We start from the raw sequence: 16,954 nt of genomic DNA, 5'->3' as shown, positions 1-16,954 counted from the left end.
TGAATCAAGGGCCAAATATCCACACTCACTTACTTTTGCAAATTCCTGTGCACGTAGAATACCTTTCACCCTGCCCCCACCTTGCTTTTTTCCTTTTGTTACCATTTCAACATGGCAACAGGAGAAGAGGATGTTCCTCTTTTTGGAAGGTATTAGGACAGTAGTGGTGTCAAGCCTCTGCCCAGTGGAAAACAAAGCTCTGAAGAAGAGCTGCTTTTCTATCTGTAAGGGGTTTTATTCAGGATTCTGTTGCATTGTTTTCATTATAACTAAGAATTTAAATGGTGTAAAAGGCTGAATAATGAATGAAACATTCAGTAATAACTGACCCTGCAGCACTGGTGCTAATCTCATCCCACATTCTGTCCCTTTTTCTGATGAAAGGAGTACCAAAACCATTTAAAACACTTCAGCTTTATTCCTGCTCATTTCACAAAGCACAGTGCAGACGTGGTTTCACTGAGGTCACGCAAAAATACAACCACCTCACTTTTTAAAAAAACAGATGATGCTCACACAGCGTGGTGGGGAGAGAGGGCATTGTAAGATAATCGTGGTTGCGTTGATGGCACTTTCCTAGCCGTTGCCTCCCGATTACCCCTAAGAATTTTTCCTTCGCTTGCTTCAGCCGAAGCGAAGAAACAAAAGAGGGAAAAACACTGTACTCCCATAACGCGGTTACTGCTCACAAACCCACTAATCGCAGGAAAGACTAAAGAAAAGCCCATTCCCCTACGAGGGGACGCTCCCCACAGCCAAACGCAGCCACCTCAGAGCTCCTTTAGCCCTTTACTCGAAAGGTGACGGGTTCAGCGGCCCAAGCACGGCTGCCTCATACCGCCAGCGGTACAGGTGCCAGGCGCTGCTCCGGCTGCAGCCGCCCAAAGCCCTCACCGGGGCCACGGCCGCTGCCACGGGGCGGGCGGAGCGGCCTCCCTCCCCGGTACGTCCCGGCCGCCTCAGGAGAGCGGGGAGCACGCGTCGCCGCTGACTGGATTCAAACGGACCAATAAAACGCGCGGGTGCGGGCATGGGTGGGGCCGGCGGCGGCCAATGGGCACTGAGGACACTGGGAGGTGCGGGCGGTGTTAGTGATTTCAAACCCCGCCGAGGAGCGGCCGGACAACTCGCCGCGCCCGACCCGCCGGGGCCCAGGTGAGAGTTCGCCATCGTTGTCCTTTCTCCGGTGGGCTGCCTGGTTCTTCTTCCCGCCTGCCGGGGCTCCCCGAGCCTGTAGGAGGGCGGGGTAGGCCTTCCTCTGCCACTGGGCCTGAGCCTCCGCCGTCTCACCTGGGGACTGGGTGGAGGCACGGTCCCGAGCGGCGCTGACATCCCTCCGCGGGAACGACCCGGGCCCGCGGGCTTCGCTTACAGCTATTCCCGTGGCTGCGGGGGGTGGGGGGGGGCCGCGACGGCTAACGGGGAGAGGCTGCGGCCTGTGCCACGCTGCCTTGTAGAGGCTTTAAGGGCCGCCGCTCGCTTGGGCCGGCCGCGGAGCGGGGGGGTATCGGGGCCTGTAGAGAGCCGTGGTCCGGGCTGCTCCGCCGGGTCGCCTCCTTCGTGTCATCCCTGTAGGCCTAGGTGCGGTTGGGAGCTGCTGGGGCCTTGCCTGGGAGGCGGCCGGCAGGGTGGGCCCGGGGGCCGGTGAGGGAGTCGGGCTCGGCCCCGTTCTAACGTCTCTCGAGGGAAATACGGACCTGGCATCTTCTGACGCCGAGCCTGCGTTTCGGGAGACTGCGTGCAGAATTGGTTTCCCCTCTAAAACGACCCAAGGAAAATGTTTCCTGAGGTGATTCTGATCTTTAAAGCGAAAGGCGTGAGTTCATCTCCATTTCTACAGCTCTGTTGTTGGGTGCAGGTGTTAGCCTTGGATCTCCAGGGTCCCTCACCAGGAGGTGATTCCTGTTGAATCTTCTCTAGTGTATGGGAAGAGGGTCTGGACTGGAATGTGGGTCCCATGTCCCGTCCCCCCCCGCCCCCCCCCCCCCCCCTTTCCTATTTCATTTGATTCTGTTTCTGAGTCAGAGTCTTGTGATTCTTCTTAAGACAGTAGCTTCCAGGTTGGTGTGTAGAGGGTTTGCCTCTGGAATTTGGAGCTCTGTCAGTGAGAGACCCAAAGTTTTGTGTAGCAGAGGCTGAGGAATGAAACCTTGATGCAGCTTAAACTGACCTGGACTCTGTTCTAAAAATGAAATTCTAAAAAAAACCCCCACAAACTCATCTGCTACTATTTTCTAACTGATTTATGTTTGGTGTATATCCCCTATGTAATTATTCTGCAGTTTTCCTTTTTTGCTGATTTACTTTTTTGCATTTAGTGTTGCACCTTCCAGTACTTCTGCTAAACTGCATTGCTGTTAAAGTTGCCTTCTGCAGATGAGAAGGGGATGAGTAGTAGTTGTTGGGATGTTGGGCTACCAGCTGTGGGAGACCTTCCTTATTTATTACTCATGTATCAGAGAGAGTGTTGCTATAGACTTTTAATGAACACTTCTATTAGTTTGAAACTGTAAAGATGCATAACTTCAAATACTGAGAGTGTCAAATATTGATGTATTCTAAAAGGCTACTCATAAAAATCTATTATTAAAACTTTGTGATAGGGTGAAGTCAGAAAGAAGAATGATTGGGTGCAAGTTGCCCTTACAGTTTTGACTCTTTGGTGTCCAACATGAGATCAGTTGATTGATTGTGCAAAAATTAGAATTTGGTTTGACTTACTTGCCTCAGGCTTGGCCTTTCTTTAAACTTTGCTGTTTTGGTAGCTTTCCCCCATTTAAAATTCACAGATGCACCTTTTTTTTTTTTCTTTAAATTCTTTTTGTTCCCCACTTGCAGAGTTGCAATAGCATTAAACTTTTTAAGCAACATAGATACAGTGATATATCAAAGCAGAATCAACAAAAAATGGCCTTCAAGTACAACAAACTGGTTCCTAACAAATTCCAATTGTTGCAGATGTACGGAAGGTAATTCTCAAGAATACAAAGTTGGGAATATTAACTAGGGGACCTGCTATGGAAAATAATTATTTATGTGACACCTGCACAACATGGGAAATTAGAGTTACTCAGAGTGCTTTAAAACTGTACTGACACAAGACTTCTCGTTTGATATTCTGATATAAAAAAAAGTGAATGCATGGTAATGGAACGTGATTCCTGATTCTCATATGTGTATGACTTGTATTTGGTGGGACTTAACTTCCATGGTGGCTCTTGTCCTTCCCCTGATATGGGCCAGTTATGTAATCAGGGCCTGTGCTTCTGAAAACCTGGTCTGCCACGGCAGAGCTGATGCTTTTGTACCGATGTCTGTTAAAACAGTAAAGGTCTTGTTCCTGTTTAATAGTCAGCTCAGAAAACCTGACTTCCAGTGTCATGTTAAAAGTTGTTTCTCTCTTGTGCACTGCTGTGTGTGTGTTAGGTGATAAATTTACAGCTGAAATTCACTTGGCATGTTGTAAGCTCTTTCAGTCAAGCCTTTTTTTTTTTCTTGCTACCCTGATTAATTGTGTCATCTGTAAACTGTAACACCTCTGTTCACCCCTTTTTATAGATCACTTATGAATATCTTGAACAGTATGTACAGTTAGAAAGTGCTCTGAATGTTTTGTGGACTAGAGAACTGTCTTTCAATCTTAAGTATCTAATTTGGAAGATTTTGTTGTGTAGGATGTATGACTTGAAGGACCCTTGAGAGATGTAAGTACTTGTAAACCTTCTAATTAGGGTTTTCAAAATCATGGTCAGTGGTGATCTAGTTCCCTTCTTTTCCCCTTCCTATCTCTCCTCTGTTCCATGGTACCAGCAGATGTCCTTTTCTGGTTTTTAAAAGAAATCTATAAACCTGGCATTGCTAATTTGTTTGTAAGCTGTTTAATGTAAATGGTTTGTGAAGTCCCTGCCCAGAGTAGGGTGGCATTAAAGCTATTTGTAACAGAATGGTTGGTTTCAAGACAACGTGGTCTTAAGACTAATAGCCCATTGCTGCTGTTGCTTTGTTGTAGACTGTTCCAGTGGTTCATCTTGTAGGGTTGGAGTTCTGAAGGGTGACACGGGAAAACCTTGTACCCTTGTGTTTAAATTAAACGTTGCCTTGCACTGGGCAGTGTTGCTGTGGCTTGTTTGAATAAAGAGTCTCTTGACCTGAGCAGTTATGTGTTGTTTGGGGTTGTCTCTATGACAGCTCAGTTGCTGTGAATGTTAAAAAGCAGAAGCAATTGTGCACGTTCGTGCCTCCCTGTTGCAGGGGGGAGGCTGAGATAGTGGAAGAAGTAACTTGGACGATTATTCAGTGGGGAGTGTGGCTGGTGCTGCAGTGCCTAGAGGAGGCTTCTTTCTTCAGCTAGTGAAAAACATGTCTGAAGAAACGCAGCCTTGCATCATATGGCTTGATGCTCTTCTCAGGAGGAAGCTACTGACACCCAGTTTCCACCATACCAGCTTCTTCAATTGCTATTGTCACTGTAGAAAAGGCATCTCAAAATGTCAGGCAGTGGGCTAGAGAGACTGCTGATGAATCAGCTCTGCCGGAGCACTGTCATTACACATCTCGCAGCAGAACATGAAATGCAATGATGGTAGGGTGCCAGGCCATTCATTCATACCTCCCTTGGAAGGTACCGCCTTTCTTGTTCTTCACGGCAGGCCTTGTTCCTCCCGTGGGGTTGCAGAACTGCTCCCTTATTCAGTTAGGGATCACCGGATGACGGTGGCCTGCGATCATGTCTGCTCCGTGCTCGAGGGTGACCGCAGCAACCCCCCTCACCAGCGTAATTGCTCTGCCGCTGTGGGTGTTCAGGGGTACGTATGACTCATGAGAACAGCAGGCCTGCCGGGCCGAGCTGGTCGCCGGCCACCGCGGTCCGGTAGCCCCTGCCCAGCCGCAGGGCGGGCACCGCAGCCTGCGGGAAGGCCGGGGAGCGCCCGCTGCCGCCTGCGCACCGGCGGCGCCGGGTGTGTGTGTGTGTGTGGGCGGGGGGGGTGGCCCGATGTGCCCGGGGCTGCCGCGGGGGGAGCGCGGCGAGGCCCGGGAGCCGGGCGCTGCCCTGCCCTGCCCTGCCCGCCTTTGTCTGGCCCCGACGCGGGCCGGTTCCCCCGCCCAGGTGCGGCCGCGGCGCCCCGAGCCCCGCCCGCCGGGGGGGAGGGACTTGGCCCGGCCCGGCCCGGCCCGCCCGCGGCTCCCCGCCCGCTCTCGCTGCCGGAGCCGGCCCGGAGCCCGTCAGGGTGAGTGTCCGGCGGTGCGCGGCGGGGCCCGGCCCGGCCCTGCCCTCGGGACGGGGGCGTAGAAACAATGCCGGGCGGGCGGCCTGCTCCGCCGCTGCCCCGGCCGCGGCCTGCTGTCGGATAACCGCTGCCGGTGCCGCCGCGGAACGGGAAAGCTCTCCGGGGCTGCGGCGTGCGGGGGAGGTGGAGGAGGAGGAGGAAGGGGACATCTGGGGCTGCGGGCGGCGCAGCGGGCAGAAGCGGAGGGGTGCTCGTCTGGAAGGGGCTGGGGATGGCGGGGGTAGGGCCGTGCTGCTGTGGCGGAGGGTGCCCTTCCCTTGGAGGGGGAGGGAGCTAGTGGTCGGTCCAGGGGTGTGATGTCTCCGCGGGAGCTTTCCTTCATCAGCAGTTCAGGCCGTCCTTTTAAAGAACATCACATGAGCCTTTCCACGCCTGAGCTTTGTAAACACCTTGAGGGATGGGGGGAGTTTGCGGCTGAGAAGCATGGCCCCACTGACATCTTTCACTCCAGCTGGCCACCCTTAGAACGATGTCAGTGCACACCTTAGAACGATGTCAGTGCACACCTTAGAACGATGTCAGTGCACACCTTAGAACGATGTCAGTGCACACCTTAGAACGATGTCAGTGCACGCAAACTTGCCCGTGGGTTGCCCTTTTCCCTCTTGCCCCTCTCTGTTCTGGAAGTCTGGCTTCACTCCAGGCTTACCCATGCAGTAAGAAATCGCTTTTGCTCTTAGCTGTAGCGAAAGGTCAGGTTTTTTTGCATTGTCTCCCACTTCTAGGTACATGGAAAAGAATGGCCTCAGTTACATTTTAATACATGGTCTCTGAAAGTATTTTTCCAGAGAAATGAAGTATCTATCTCCCTTACCGATAACTTGCCATTTGTGCTATTAAGATTTCACTGAGCTGAGTTAGGACATATGAGTTAGAGCAGGCAAGAGAGAATTTAATGCTGTTTATTCTTGAATGCCATTTCATTGCTGCTGAAGCAGTAGCATCTCTCAGCTGCCATCTACTCCACAACCTGCAAAACAATTCCTTTTTTAGCATGCGTTTCTCCTATTTTCGTTATTCTGAGTTCCTGCTTTCCTTGCATCAAGAGTCTGTGTATCTTGCAACTTGTAATTCATGTTTTAATTGAAAATGCCAGCCTTTAAGATCTTAGGAAATTTTTATTGCCTAAGCAGCAAATAATCTTCCGTGGGTTTTTTTAACCTCTCGTTCTGTTGTCTGTCATCAAAAGATATGTGGACTGAAGCTGGAAAGCACGTTTGCAGTCTGACTGAAAGTTCTTCTGACTCTTGCTGCTTTTACAGGTATCTGTAGTTCAGGATTGTTGGCTGGACTTCAATTTTCCTTTTGATTATGTAGAATTTACTAAAGCAATTGCATTATTTCACTGACTGATTACTCTATAGTTCTTAGATTTGTGGGCTGTTCAAAATACTTAGTGTGTCCAGGTGTTGTATGAAATAAAAATCTAACTATGTTATGATTACTTGAATTTTTCTACCTTTTTTTCTGAGCTACTTTATGTTGTATCTAATGAGAAGGTTTAGCTGGCAAATAACAAAAACTTGCTGGGCTACACTTCTAAGAAAGTGAAACTTCATCTTTTCAGAGCCAAAGAGCAGATATGACCCAAAACTGCCATTAAACAAATAAAAATTCTTTCTGCTAGGAAAACTGTGGGCTGTGCTGACAGAGAACTGTCTACTGAGAAGTATAGCTTCACCTGAAATGTGACATACAGCAATATGCTCTCCAAGTATGTGCCCTACTGTATAGGAACATTTCAAACAGTTGTTTTTTTTCTTTAGAAAGGCCTGTCTTGCTTTCTCAGAACTTAATTGTTTGAAAGCTTCTCAAAAACTTTACTCAGAATAACCAAAATGGTTCATGCCATTCTTGTGCAATGGTGATGTTCAATAAGTGGAAGTGAGTATGGAGAAGTGGACAATCGGTATCAATAAATATCTGGTTTTGTTTAGCATAAAATGGCTTCCTAGTTTACCATTGCATGTTTTCTGTAGAAAATGGGTCTGGAAGCTGAAGCTTCGCAATAAAATGTAGTGATAGGTGATAAATGTGTGCTTCAAAATAAAACACATTTCATGATGTTTACAATGAAAAGATTTTCTTTAGCAGTACCCCATACTTGAAGCTGTAAGGTTGATGCTATTCAGCCCTCAAAAACTGTAGCAGAGAAAGCGTTTATTTAGAAGCTGAGTAGGAGCTGTTCAGAGCAGTGCGTGGTTAATCCAAACTTTCACGTATTGACACTTTCCCATAATCTCCTAATGTGTTGAAAAATTTTTTTCCTAAACTTATTTATACTCAGTGGGGAATTCTCACTTTTACATTTGAAATTCTTGCATTTGTGCTGCCTTGTAAATATTTTATGCTCTTGCTGCTTTTGCGTGGTCTCCCTTTGAAGGCATCCTATTCTTTCCTTGATGGTCTTCATTTTCTCACTGCTCCATAATATAAGAACTTGTTCTGCCAAGAACTGTCAGGGAGGATTTGTTATTCATCTCCATTGCAGATTCCTCAGCTGACTTGCTTTTGGAAATGTTGTATTGACCATGTTAATAACAAACCTCTCTCACAGAACTTATTTTGGTGGTTCAGTCACTTTGGAGGTCTTGTTTTCTGGATTCTACCACATTGAATATTGTTACTGAAAGACTTAAATCTGTTTGTTCTGAGTTGTGGTAACAAGAAAGCTATCTAGGTCAAACACTTCATTGCTGCAAATTCACTAGTAATAACATAATTTAGCTGCATTATTGTATAATGAGGCTACTTGCTATTTGGATGTTGAGAAGTAATGGCTGGAGGTTTACATGTCTTTGCAAAGAAGCTTTTTTAAAAAAAAAAGCTTTTTGTCAAATGTGGGATATTCTGTGAACATACAGAACCCAGTGACTTAATTGAAGGGAGAAACAACGGTCTTTTATTCTAGTAAATGCAAGATGTAGACAGTACAAGATCTTGGCATTAGGACAGGCGTGAGCAGTGATGAAGCTGCAAAGATGGGATGTTTAAGAAGCAGCTTTCCCTCTGTGACCGTGGAATACTTTCTGATAAACTGTCTGTTCTAAAGGGATTTGTAAGTTGTGGAGGGGTGGGGGGAAGTACAATTTTATCACTATTTTTAGATGCCAGATTCAGCACAGAAGGCAACTTAACCCATTTTATAATTGAAGTAACCATTGTAGATGTTAATGACTAAAAATAGTAGGGGAACTGACTTGACCAGACTGAAAAAAATGGGTAAGAAAATGCACACTGTTTCATGGTCATCTGTCTCCCCTCCCTGTGTCTGTCCCATCGTGTGTGTTCCCCCCTCCCCCGAAGTTGAGTACATCGTCATGTTGGGAAGGGAAATCCTAGATAATTTTCTTCTAGATTCTGTAATGCATCACTAGACTGTACAAACAAGAGGTTGCACTTTGTAGCAATGAACTGTAAGGGTAAAAATACTTGTAAATCAGTATTAGCCTTGCAATGGACAAGCCTTTTTAATAGAGTTGCTCCAGACTTTAGGGACTTAAACTGACTTTAGGGTTTGAACTGACTTTAGGGTTGTAGTAAGGTAGTCACTATACCACAATAAGATTTTCCTTAGTGGAACAGATTTCTGGAGAGAAATAAATGTTTCTTTTTATTGTTGAAGTAAGAAGGTGATGCTGTTGACATTTTTCTAAAAGAATGGGCTGTAGATGGGGGCTTGTCTTAGTACAGGTGCCAAAACTCTTTATTCTGGTGTTTTTGCTGCTGGCAGGTGTGTTAGTGCTTTATTTCTTTTCCTGTTTCCTTTGTGAATAAATATTGTCCTTGTATTGATCCCTTATGCTTTCCTCAACAAAATTATATAGACAGGTAAATGGCTTGAATTACCTCCAAGTTTCTGAGCAAGATTCAGAACTACCTAATTTCCTCTTAAGTTCTGCTTATTCTTGGCAAAGGCTTGTGTGAGTTTGGGAAAAGACTGCTGTTATCTCTTTGTCATCTGCACTGGGGAAGTACCCCGTTATTTCTATACTGTTATGTTAAGATAAAGGTATTCCTAATGCAAACACAGCTTATACTGGCAAAGCTGTGTCTTTCCTGATGGCTCTTGGCTGCAGAACTAACTTGAATGACAGAAGGAATTCTGCTACTGTAACTGTGTTCACACTAGGGCATTCCTGCGTCCTTTGCTAGGTGAGCTTTTTGAAAAGTTTTTCATGTGAATGCAGTCTCATTTTTGCTTTTGGAGAGAAATCATCACAATCATAGAGCTAGATGTAGTTTTACCCCCCACCTGCATGTTTGTGTGAGTGTCTTGCTTTTGCCTGAGGGGTGGCTTTTGTTGTTGTTGTTTGGGGGTGTGTTTGGTTTTGTTCAGTAGGCTGAAGGAGGGGATAAGAGAACAAGTGAGAGGTTTGGGCAGAAAAAATTAAGCAGTAGAGTTTCAGAAGAGTTTAAACAGATGAAAGCAGGATCTATTGCAAAAGGCTGGTGGGCTTCCATGCAAAAAGATATAGTGACTTACTTGCCCTGTTGACCTCTTATGGTTGTTTGGTTTTGGTATGGCATTTCAAAGCTTGAGTTTTATTTTCATTGTAACTTTTAAGTCAGACTATCTTTTTCTTGTCAATTCCTGACATGCAGGAATGGTGTGACCAGTATTTAACCCAGAGCTGCTTTTTTTTTCCCCCAAGAAGTTGTACATTTAAGAAGATGCTGTGCTGGAATTAATGGTTCAGTAGAATGGGTTGTAGGTAGCCTCACTTCTGTGTACTTCATTTCTTACATAATGAGCAGAGTAGTCCCTTCATTCTCAGTCGTTTATAGTTCTAGGGGTTAATTAAGTTTTCATCTTTGGCCCTCTCAATAAATTTTTTTTTGCCTCTCTTTTTTGCTTAAAAAGCACACTTCTCAGTACCACTGTGCAACTCTGCCGATGTCAAGAAAAAATAGCCATGTCGCTGTTTGTGAAATGAGAAGGACAAACCATAATAATGCCTGGATACGCTTGTTTATATACGTAGTCAACTTCTGTCCTGACATTGACTTTTGTTTTATTGCCATTGGGCAAATTCGTAGGTTTATGCAATTGTATTGAGAACAGTATTAATGTCCATAAGAATTTATAAATATTTAAGGTAAGCTTAGTGTAGTTTGGTGTGTGTGGTGGTGGCTGGTGGGGTTTGGGGGTTTTTTTTGTTTGGTTGATTTGGTGTTGTGTTTTTGTTTGTTTGGTGTTGTGTTTTTGTTTGTTTGGTGTTGTGTTTTTGTTTGTTTGGTGTTGTGTTTTTGTTTGTTTGGTGTTGTGTTTTTGTTTGTTTGGTGGTTGTTGTTGATAATATTATGATTATTATTAGGGGGTTAGGTTGTTATTTTTTTTTAGTATCTCCTAACTGATCCAGGAAGGAAGAAAAAAGATTGTTTTTATTGTGGACGTTTGCTAGCATAATTTTGCTATTGAGTTAGCTGTATGTTAGTGTTGTGTGGCTGGCAGAAGGCTTTGGAGAACTTGATTATATTAACTTAGACCAGCTAAATTACGCTCCTAATTCCAGGAGTTAATTTTCTGCAGAGAACCTCTGTGCATTAGGTGAAACACTTTGTAGGTTAAAGTATGCAGCTTTGCTGGCATAGGCTGAATTTGCATTAGGAATATTCTGCTAGTATTGTGTATTTATATGCCTTTAGTTATGAATTGTTGTATACGCTGGCTAGTTAGAATTTTGCTCATCATTGTCTATGCATTTGAACTGGTGTGCTGAAACATGTTACTCCTCGTCTGGTTTGATTTTGTTTGTTTGTATAAATAATGTTGGGAGCCCTTGTTGCTGCTGCTATTTTCATTTTGCTGATCTCCCTGCATCAGGCATATTCTCTTGTTATTCTCCCAGCAGTCAGGTTAGCTGTACAATATGTCTGTAATGGGCATTGAGCCTGAGGTCTCATCTCTTGTACCCTAAAGGAGGGGGGGGCGGGGTGGGGGGGGAATGCTTACAAACTTGTATGAGTAAGGATTTGAGCCCTATGTGTGGTAAGAAATTGACCTCTTGTTGACAGTTGCTGATGCTGGCTACATTAGAATTAGGGCATAAAGTGGCCAGCTCGCAAAAATGGGTTTTCTTCCTCTCACAGTACCGTTCATTTAAATTGTGCTGTTTGTAAAGTTGTTAAAATGGCTGTCCTTACACTAGCACCCGATTATTTTTTGACACTGATTCATGGCACCTGTTGCTGAAAGCATGTGTCAGTAAGAGTCAGTTTTCTAGTGTTGATGGGTACTCATTTCATTTTAGCGCCTTAACCATAGTATGTTCTTCCTTAAGTTTAGATGAGGTTATATTCTGCATGCCTTCTCAGCTTCCTAAAACTTTCACGGAATAAGACTTCTAGTGTCTGAAATACTACAAATGCACTGCTCTCTAATCTTCAATGGCTCTGGTAGCTTTGCAGGGATAACAAATTAGTGGTCTAGTCTTAGCGTGTATCTAAGTGTGCAACCCAAGCTTGTAATTACATTAGCTACGTTGTAGATTTGCTACAGAATTATCTTTTGGTTTGTTTTATTTTTTAAGTAGAAGTGTGTTGTGGGTAGCACCTGACATGTGTTTTTCTGTGTTCTAACTTGTTGCTATCTCCACAGGAATTACTGTACTTATAGAGAGAACCTGAATTACAATGGGGGACGACAGTGAGTGGATGAAACTGCCCATTGACCAGAAATGTGAACACAAGGTAGGAAATCTTGTCTTTGGGTTTGGCTTGCTGTATGTCTCCTGCTGCGGTGATTCTGTGGTACTCCTTTAAGTATACCATAGTTAGGTAATCCTGACAGCTGCACAGCATGTGTACAACGGATCTGAAACTGTATCAGTTCTACTCAAGCTAGAGGCTGAATAACATTTATTAAGCAGAATTTAGTAGCATGATAATCTGTATGGCGTAAGCTTGTGCACTGAAAGATCAGTGCAGTCATTCATGTGGAGAAATTACTCATCTGTAGCTGAAACTATTGTTGGGCTCCCACCTAGTCATCAGTGGTGGTTATAGCTTATGAAGAGCAATGGGGAAGACTGGCATCTCTCTATCCAGATCATTCTTGGCAGGACAAGAATGAATGTATTGTCCTGTTGCACGTTATTCATATAGTCATTGAAGAGAAATCTTGCACATGACAGCTTACTGAGCATGCTTTCAACTACAATTGAAGAACTGTGCGAGATTGGTGAGTTAAGAGTGTACTACCACAACATTTAAACATCTGTTTTCTGTTTCCAGCTGTGGAAAGCCAGATTAAATGGTTATGAAGAAGCCCTTAAGCTCTTCCAGAAGATAGATGATGAAAAGAGTCCTGAATGGTCCAAGTATCTTGGATTGATAAAGAAATTTGTGACAGATTCCAATGCAGTGGCTCAGTTGAAAGGACTGGAAGCAGCACTCGCTTATGTTGAAAACGCTCATGTAGCTGGGAAGTAAGTAGCCTTTTCTTGCTGTGTAGGCTGTTACGACTGTTTAATGTGCCTTTCTGAGAAAGGCTGCAGATAAATTGTACAGTGGCCACTAACAATTCTGATCTTTACTGTTGAGAGCTGAACTTGCTTTCTGATTTAGAGAATTTGCCAATGGTAGACTTTCCTTGTAGATGGCCTACATGTGCATATTAACTTGTCAGAAATTGCTTACAATGTTCAAAGAAACTATTAAAGGCAGTAGTAAAGATTTCTGAAATGGTAGAGAAAGTGAATCAGTAATTTGGTGGTGTAAGTGCTGTGAACTGAAATCCCTGTTCTTGTTTGACTAGAAGAGTCTATATGTACAGGGAGCCTTTTATTCCAGGGAGATATCTGTGTAATTCATCCATGAAATAAAATGTAGTTATGTTTATACGGTGTTGCATCCAACTTGACCCATAGGAATCTTCATACCTGCAAACTTCTTCACAGGATGTTTTTCAGTATTTCACTGTTGTCTAACCCATGAAATAGCCTGTACTCTGAGGGTGAAATAAAAGCACCTAATGGGCTAGATCAGTGCTTTGGTCCACTGACTTTGTGACCTGATGAAATGAATAAAAGTCTTATTTAAAAAAAAATAAACAAACCCAAAGGTTTGTTTAAAAACTTAACCTTCCAAACCCCTTGATTTAAAAGTGGTAAAAATGATTTAGTTGATTGGAGGCTTTGAAATAGATGTGAAATTCTGTGGTGGGATTATGCACCAATGCTGTATGTTAGTTAACTGTAACATATATGATTCCAGGAAATGGCATTTATTTGTGGACCTTAACTAATGTATATTAATGAATACAGTTTTGAGAAAATGTCTACTATTCACTGTCTGGTATAGTCCAGTGTTAGGAACATGTTAACTAGCACTCAGTCTGCAGGATTTCTTTTGATTAGACTAGAGGTTGAAGTAATCTCTTACAAAAAGTTATTACCTTCAAAGTTAACTTGGAACTTAGTCCCTATTATATGAGCACTTGTTGAGTTTTAATCCATGTTTGGATGTTGTGTGTGCTTTTGTCTGTGAATAATGCTGTAGAACACCTAATTCACTTAAATGTTCCAAAAGTAACACACTCTCATCTTTCAGGACAACAGGAGAAGTAGCATCTGGAGTTGTAAATAAAGTGTTCAATCAACCAAAAGCCAGAGCAAAAGAGCTGGGTCTAGATATATGTCTAATGTATATAGAAATTGAGAAAGGGGAGGCAGTACAAGAAGAATTACTAAAGGGTCTGGACAACAAAAATCCAAAAATCATAGTAGCATGTATAGAGACACTGAGGAAAGCACTAAGGTAAGCTTTTAGTTTTTAGTTCATGGTTTTGTGGGGGGGTTTTGTGTTTTTTTTCTTTTTCTCCCTCTTTCCCTCACCCCCAACAGTATGTAGAGTTTAATTTGTTGCTGAAGTCTTTAGCAGGCCTTTGTTATTATTGAATAGGATGTATCTTTTCTGAACTGATATTTTCTGACAACAACAGTTGAGAGCATCATGGGATTTGTTAGATGTGAGGGATGTCTTTTGTACAAGCCTTGTCTGGATCACTTTCCTTCATAGCAACTGTTTACCAAACTTTTGTTTTCACTATGGACCTCTGAAAGAAGGGCAGGATTAGTGTGTCTTGTTGCAGACTGTGGAGCTTCTCTTCTGAATAGCTGAAATAAACTCACTGATGGGAAAACTGAACTGTAGTTTTTTTAAAAAAAACACTGTTTTCCTCACTGATGTGAGCATCTTTAATTGGATATATGGTGTGTGGTTTTGGAAGAAAAGAAAAAAGAAAAAAAACTCATTGCACAGTAAGTTTCCATTGTCCATATAATAATTTCTTTATTAAAAAGAAAAGCTGATAATGCTCCCTAAAAATCAAATCCAGTTTAATTAAGGTGGGGTAGTTGATTTCAAGATTAGATTTGGAACATCTTTTTTTTTTGTTCCACTTCAAGTATGTTTGCTGCCTTTGTGAGCTGAGTGAAAAATACTGGGGTTTTATCAAATTCGTATACTTGGTGTATATATAATTCACTGTCCATTAGATTCATTTTTTAAAAAGGAAACAGATAATTTTGGTATTAATTGACAGAACACTTTTCAAAGTAAAGTAGTTCATGTGAAAACTATATAATATAGATGCAGAGTGTCTTAGGTATTTTTAAGAGAACTTGTGGAGGCATATCTATAGATGGTCCTTGTTGAACTGATTATTGCAGGCTTCTGTAATGGAAGTCAAAATAAAGTATTGGGCTTAGCACATTACCTATGCTTCAAAGTGAAACTGCTGTCCCACATTTAAGAATATATTTTAGCTATTTTAAATTGCTTTATCTAGTCAAATGTCCTTTTAACAGTGCAGCGTAATTAGACACCTGCATAACTTTCCTCAATATCTTTCAACTAACCACACCTATAAACTGTGCCACATCTGCCTTTTTTTTTTATATGCAGTATTTTATTATCTCTGAGATGGCAAGATCAAATTCTTTCACGGAGCCCTGTTGACTTAACCTTTGTCTTCTGCTTCTGAGCTGTGTTGCTACCTAAGTTTGTCTTGTGCTTTGACAGGGTTTCTGCATTGATAATGAAATTTGTCTAGGTGGGTAGCTTGAGTGCATAACTAGTTTAGCTTCTGGTGGTTTTTATCTTGTGCTAAGGTTTCTGTTCTTTCTTGTGTTGTTATATGAATTAGATAATACTACATGAATTCAGTAAGAATAAGAGAATTTGCATGGGCACTTTTCCTAATATGCTCTTTTTTTGAGTCACGGTAGAAAAATAAAAATCTTGGGCAGCTCATTTGTTCATATTCTGCATTTAAATTGTGTTGTTTCTGAGACTGGAGCCTCTTTTGCAGGTTTTAATACTTTGTATTTCTCAAAGTGGACTTGGCAATCAAATGTTTAGCACTAGATTTTTTAGAAAGTGAGACATGTGAGTTTTAGTTCTTGAGCACCCATTTTTACTAGCTTTTTCATGTGGTACTTGATTGGAGAGAAACAGAAGAATGTTTGGTGGAAAGGTTAATTCAGAATTCTCAAGGAAGAGAAATGCTTCTGAATCAAAAAAATTTATGGCTTCTGAAGTGATTTAGATATGATGCTTTAAGAACTGTAGCAGTTAACTTCACTGTGAATATGAAAAGAAAGTTCTTGTGTTCTCATTAAGTAGTGATTGGAAAAGGAAGTTTAGTGTTTTAGGTTCAACAACATGTAGAATCTGCTGGCAGGGAAGGGTGACTGGCTGGGGAAACTTGTTTCATGTGTCCTTTCAGCAGCACATATTTTCAACACATGTGTTTTCTGTGAAGATGACCCAGGTTCACTATAATTATCTGGTCCAACAAGGAGAAAAGTGACTAATGTTTTTACTGCAGTTTGCCTCCAAGGATAGACAAAGGACACTCTATTCTGATTTAAAAAAAAAAAAAAAAAAAGTAGGTCATACAAATTTTGGTCTAAGGACACTCTTTTTCTCTTTTTTCTCCCCCTGGCAAAGGAACAGATTTGCAGCAGACTGGATTAAGTGCTTTGAAGTAATTTCAGAGGCCTGATTTTGTAATTCTAAGCTGGGCGTGGAGGGTAATTAGGATAGGGCAAATATTCTTTAAATCTTACAGTAGCTTAGTAACTTCCAAAAAATAATAGCTATATTAATGATTTGAGTGAATGACACAATCCCTAAAGGTGTACTGGAAGTATTTCATAGACTGTAAAAAAAAAAAAAAAAAAAGTTATTATTTGTGGCTTACTCTCTGGTTCCTATGTGGATACTGATGCTATTCCATGTTTTAACTTTCAGTGAATTTGGTTCAAAAATTATCTCACTGAAGCCAATCATTAAAGTATTGCCAAAACTTTTTGAGTCTCGGGAAAAGGCCGTTCGAGATGAAGCCAAACTCCTTGCTGTGGAGATCTACCGTTGGATAAGGGATGCTCTGAGACCTCCATTGCAGAACATAAATTCTGTTCAGGTAGGCAGAAAGTAGTTCTGTATCCAAACACTTGAGAAAACACTTCTGTGCTCATACTCCCTGATCCTGTGGTGTTGGTCATTCTTAAAGTCAAAGCTGGAATTTTTCAGTAGTAACGTTATTTTTTAGCTTCCTGTAACTTTACCTAAAACGTTAGTCCTTCTTTGTTATTTGTAAAGAAATTGTGACAATGTTTTATTGCTCTGAATATATGTGAAGTTGGGGGGGTGAAGCA

The 16,954-nt window shown here is 42.6% G+C and overlaps 1 protein-coding gene across 4 annotated transcripts in view; it reads left to right on the top strand.

Moving 5' to 3' along the window:
- Window positions 1–1,050: 1,050 nt before the first annotated feature.
- CKAP5 (cytoskeleton associated protein 5) overlaps window positions 1,051–16,954 on the top strand; it is a 52,635-nt gene continuing 36,731 nt past the window's right edge. For 3 of the 4 annotated variants that reach the window (XM_075030788.1, XM_075030787.1, XM_075030785.1), the window contains exons 1-5: window positions 1,051–1,155; window positions 11,890–11,981; window positions 12,525–12,718; window positions 13,842–14,048; window positions 16,548–16,719. In XM_075030788.1, the coding sequence (XP_074886889.1) occupies window positions 11,925–11,981; window positions 12,525–12,718; window positions 13,842–14,048; window positions 16,548–16,719 (630 nt within the window). In that variant the 5' untranslated portion in view covers window positions 1,051–1,155; window positions 11,890–11,924. Of the gene's footprint in view, window positions 1,156–5,966; window positions 6,551–11,889; window positions 11,982–12,524; window positions 12,719–13,841; window positions 14,049–16,547; window positions 16,720–16,954 lie in introns of those variants that run through there. The other variant, XM_075030786.1, reaches the window with a different exon arrangement.

This window comes from Buteo buteo, chromosome 6 (genome assembly GCF_964188355.1).
Source record: "Buteo buteo chromosome 6, bButBut1.hap1.1, whole genome shotgun sequence".
Taxonomy (NCBI): Eukaryota; Metazoa; Chordata; class Aves; order Accipitriformes; family Accipitridae; genus Buteo; species Buteo buteo.
Note: the sequence above shows the minus strand (reverse complement) of the source record. Positions and strands in the feature narration are given on the sequence as shown.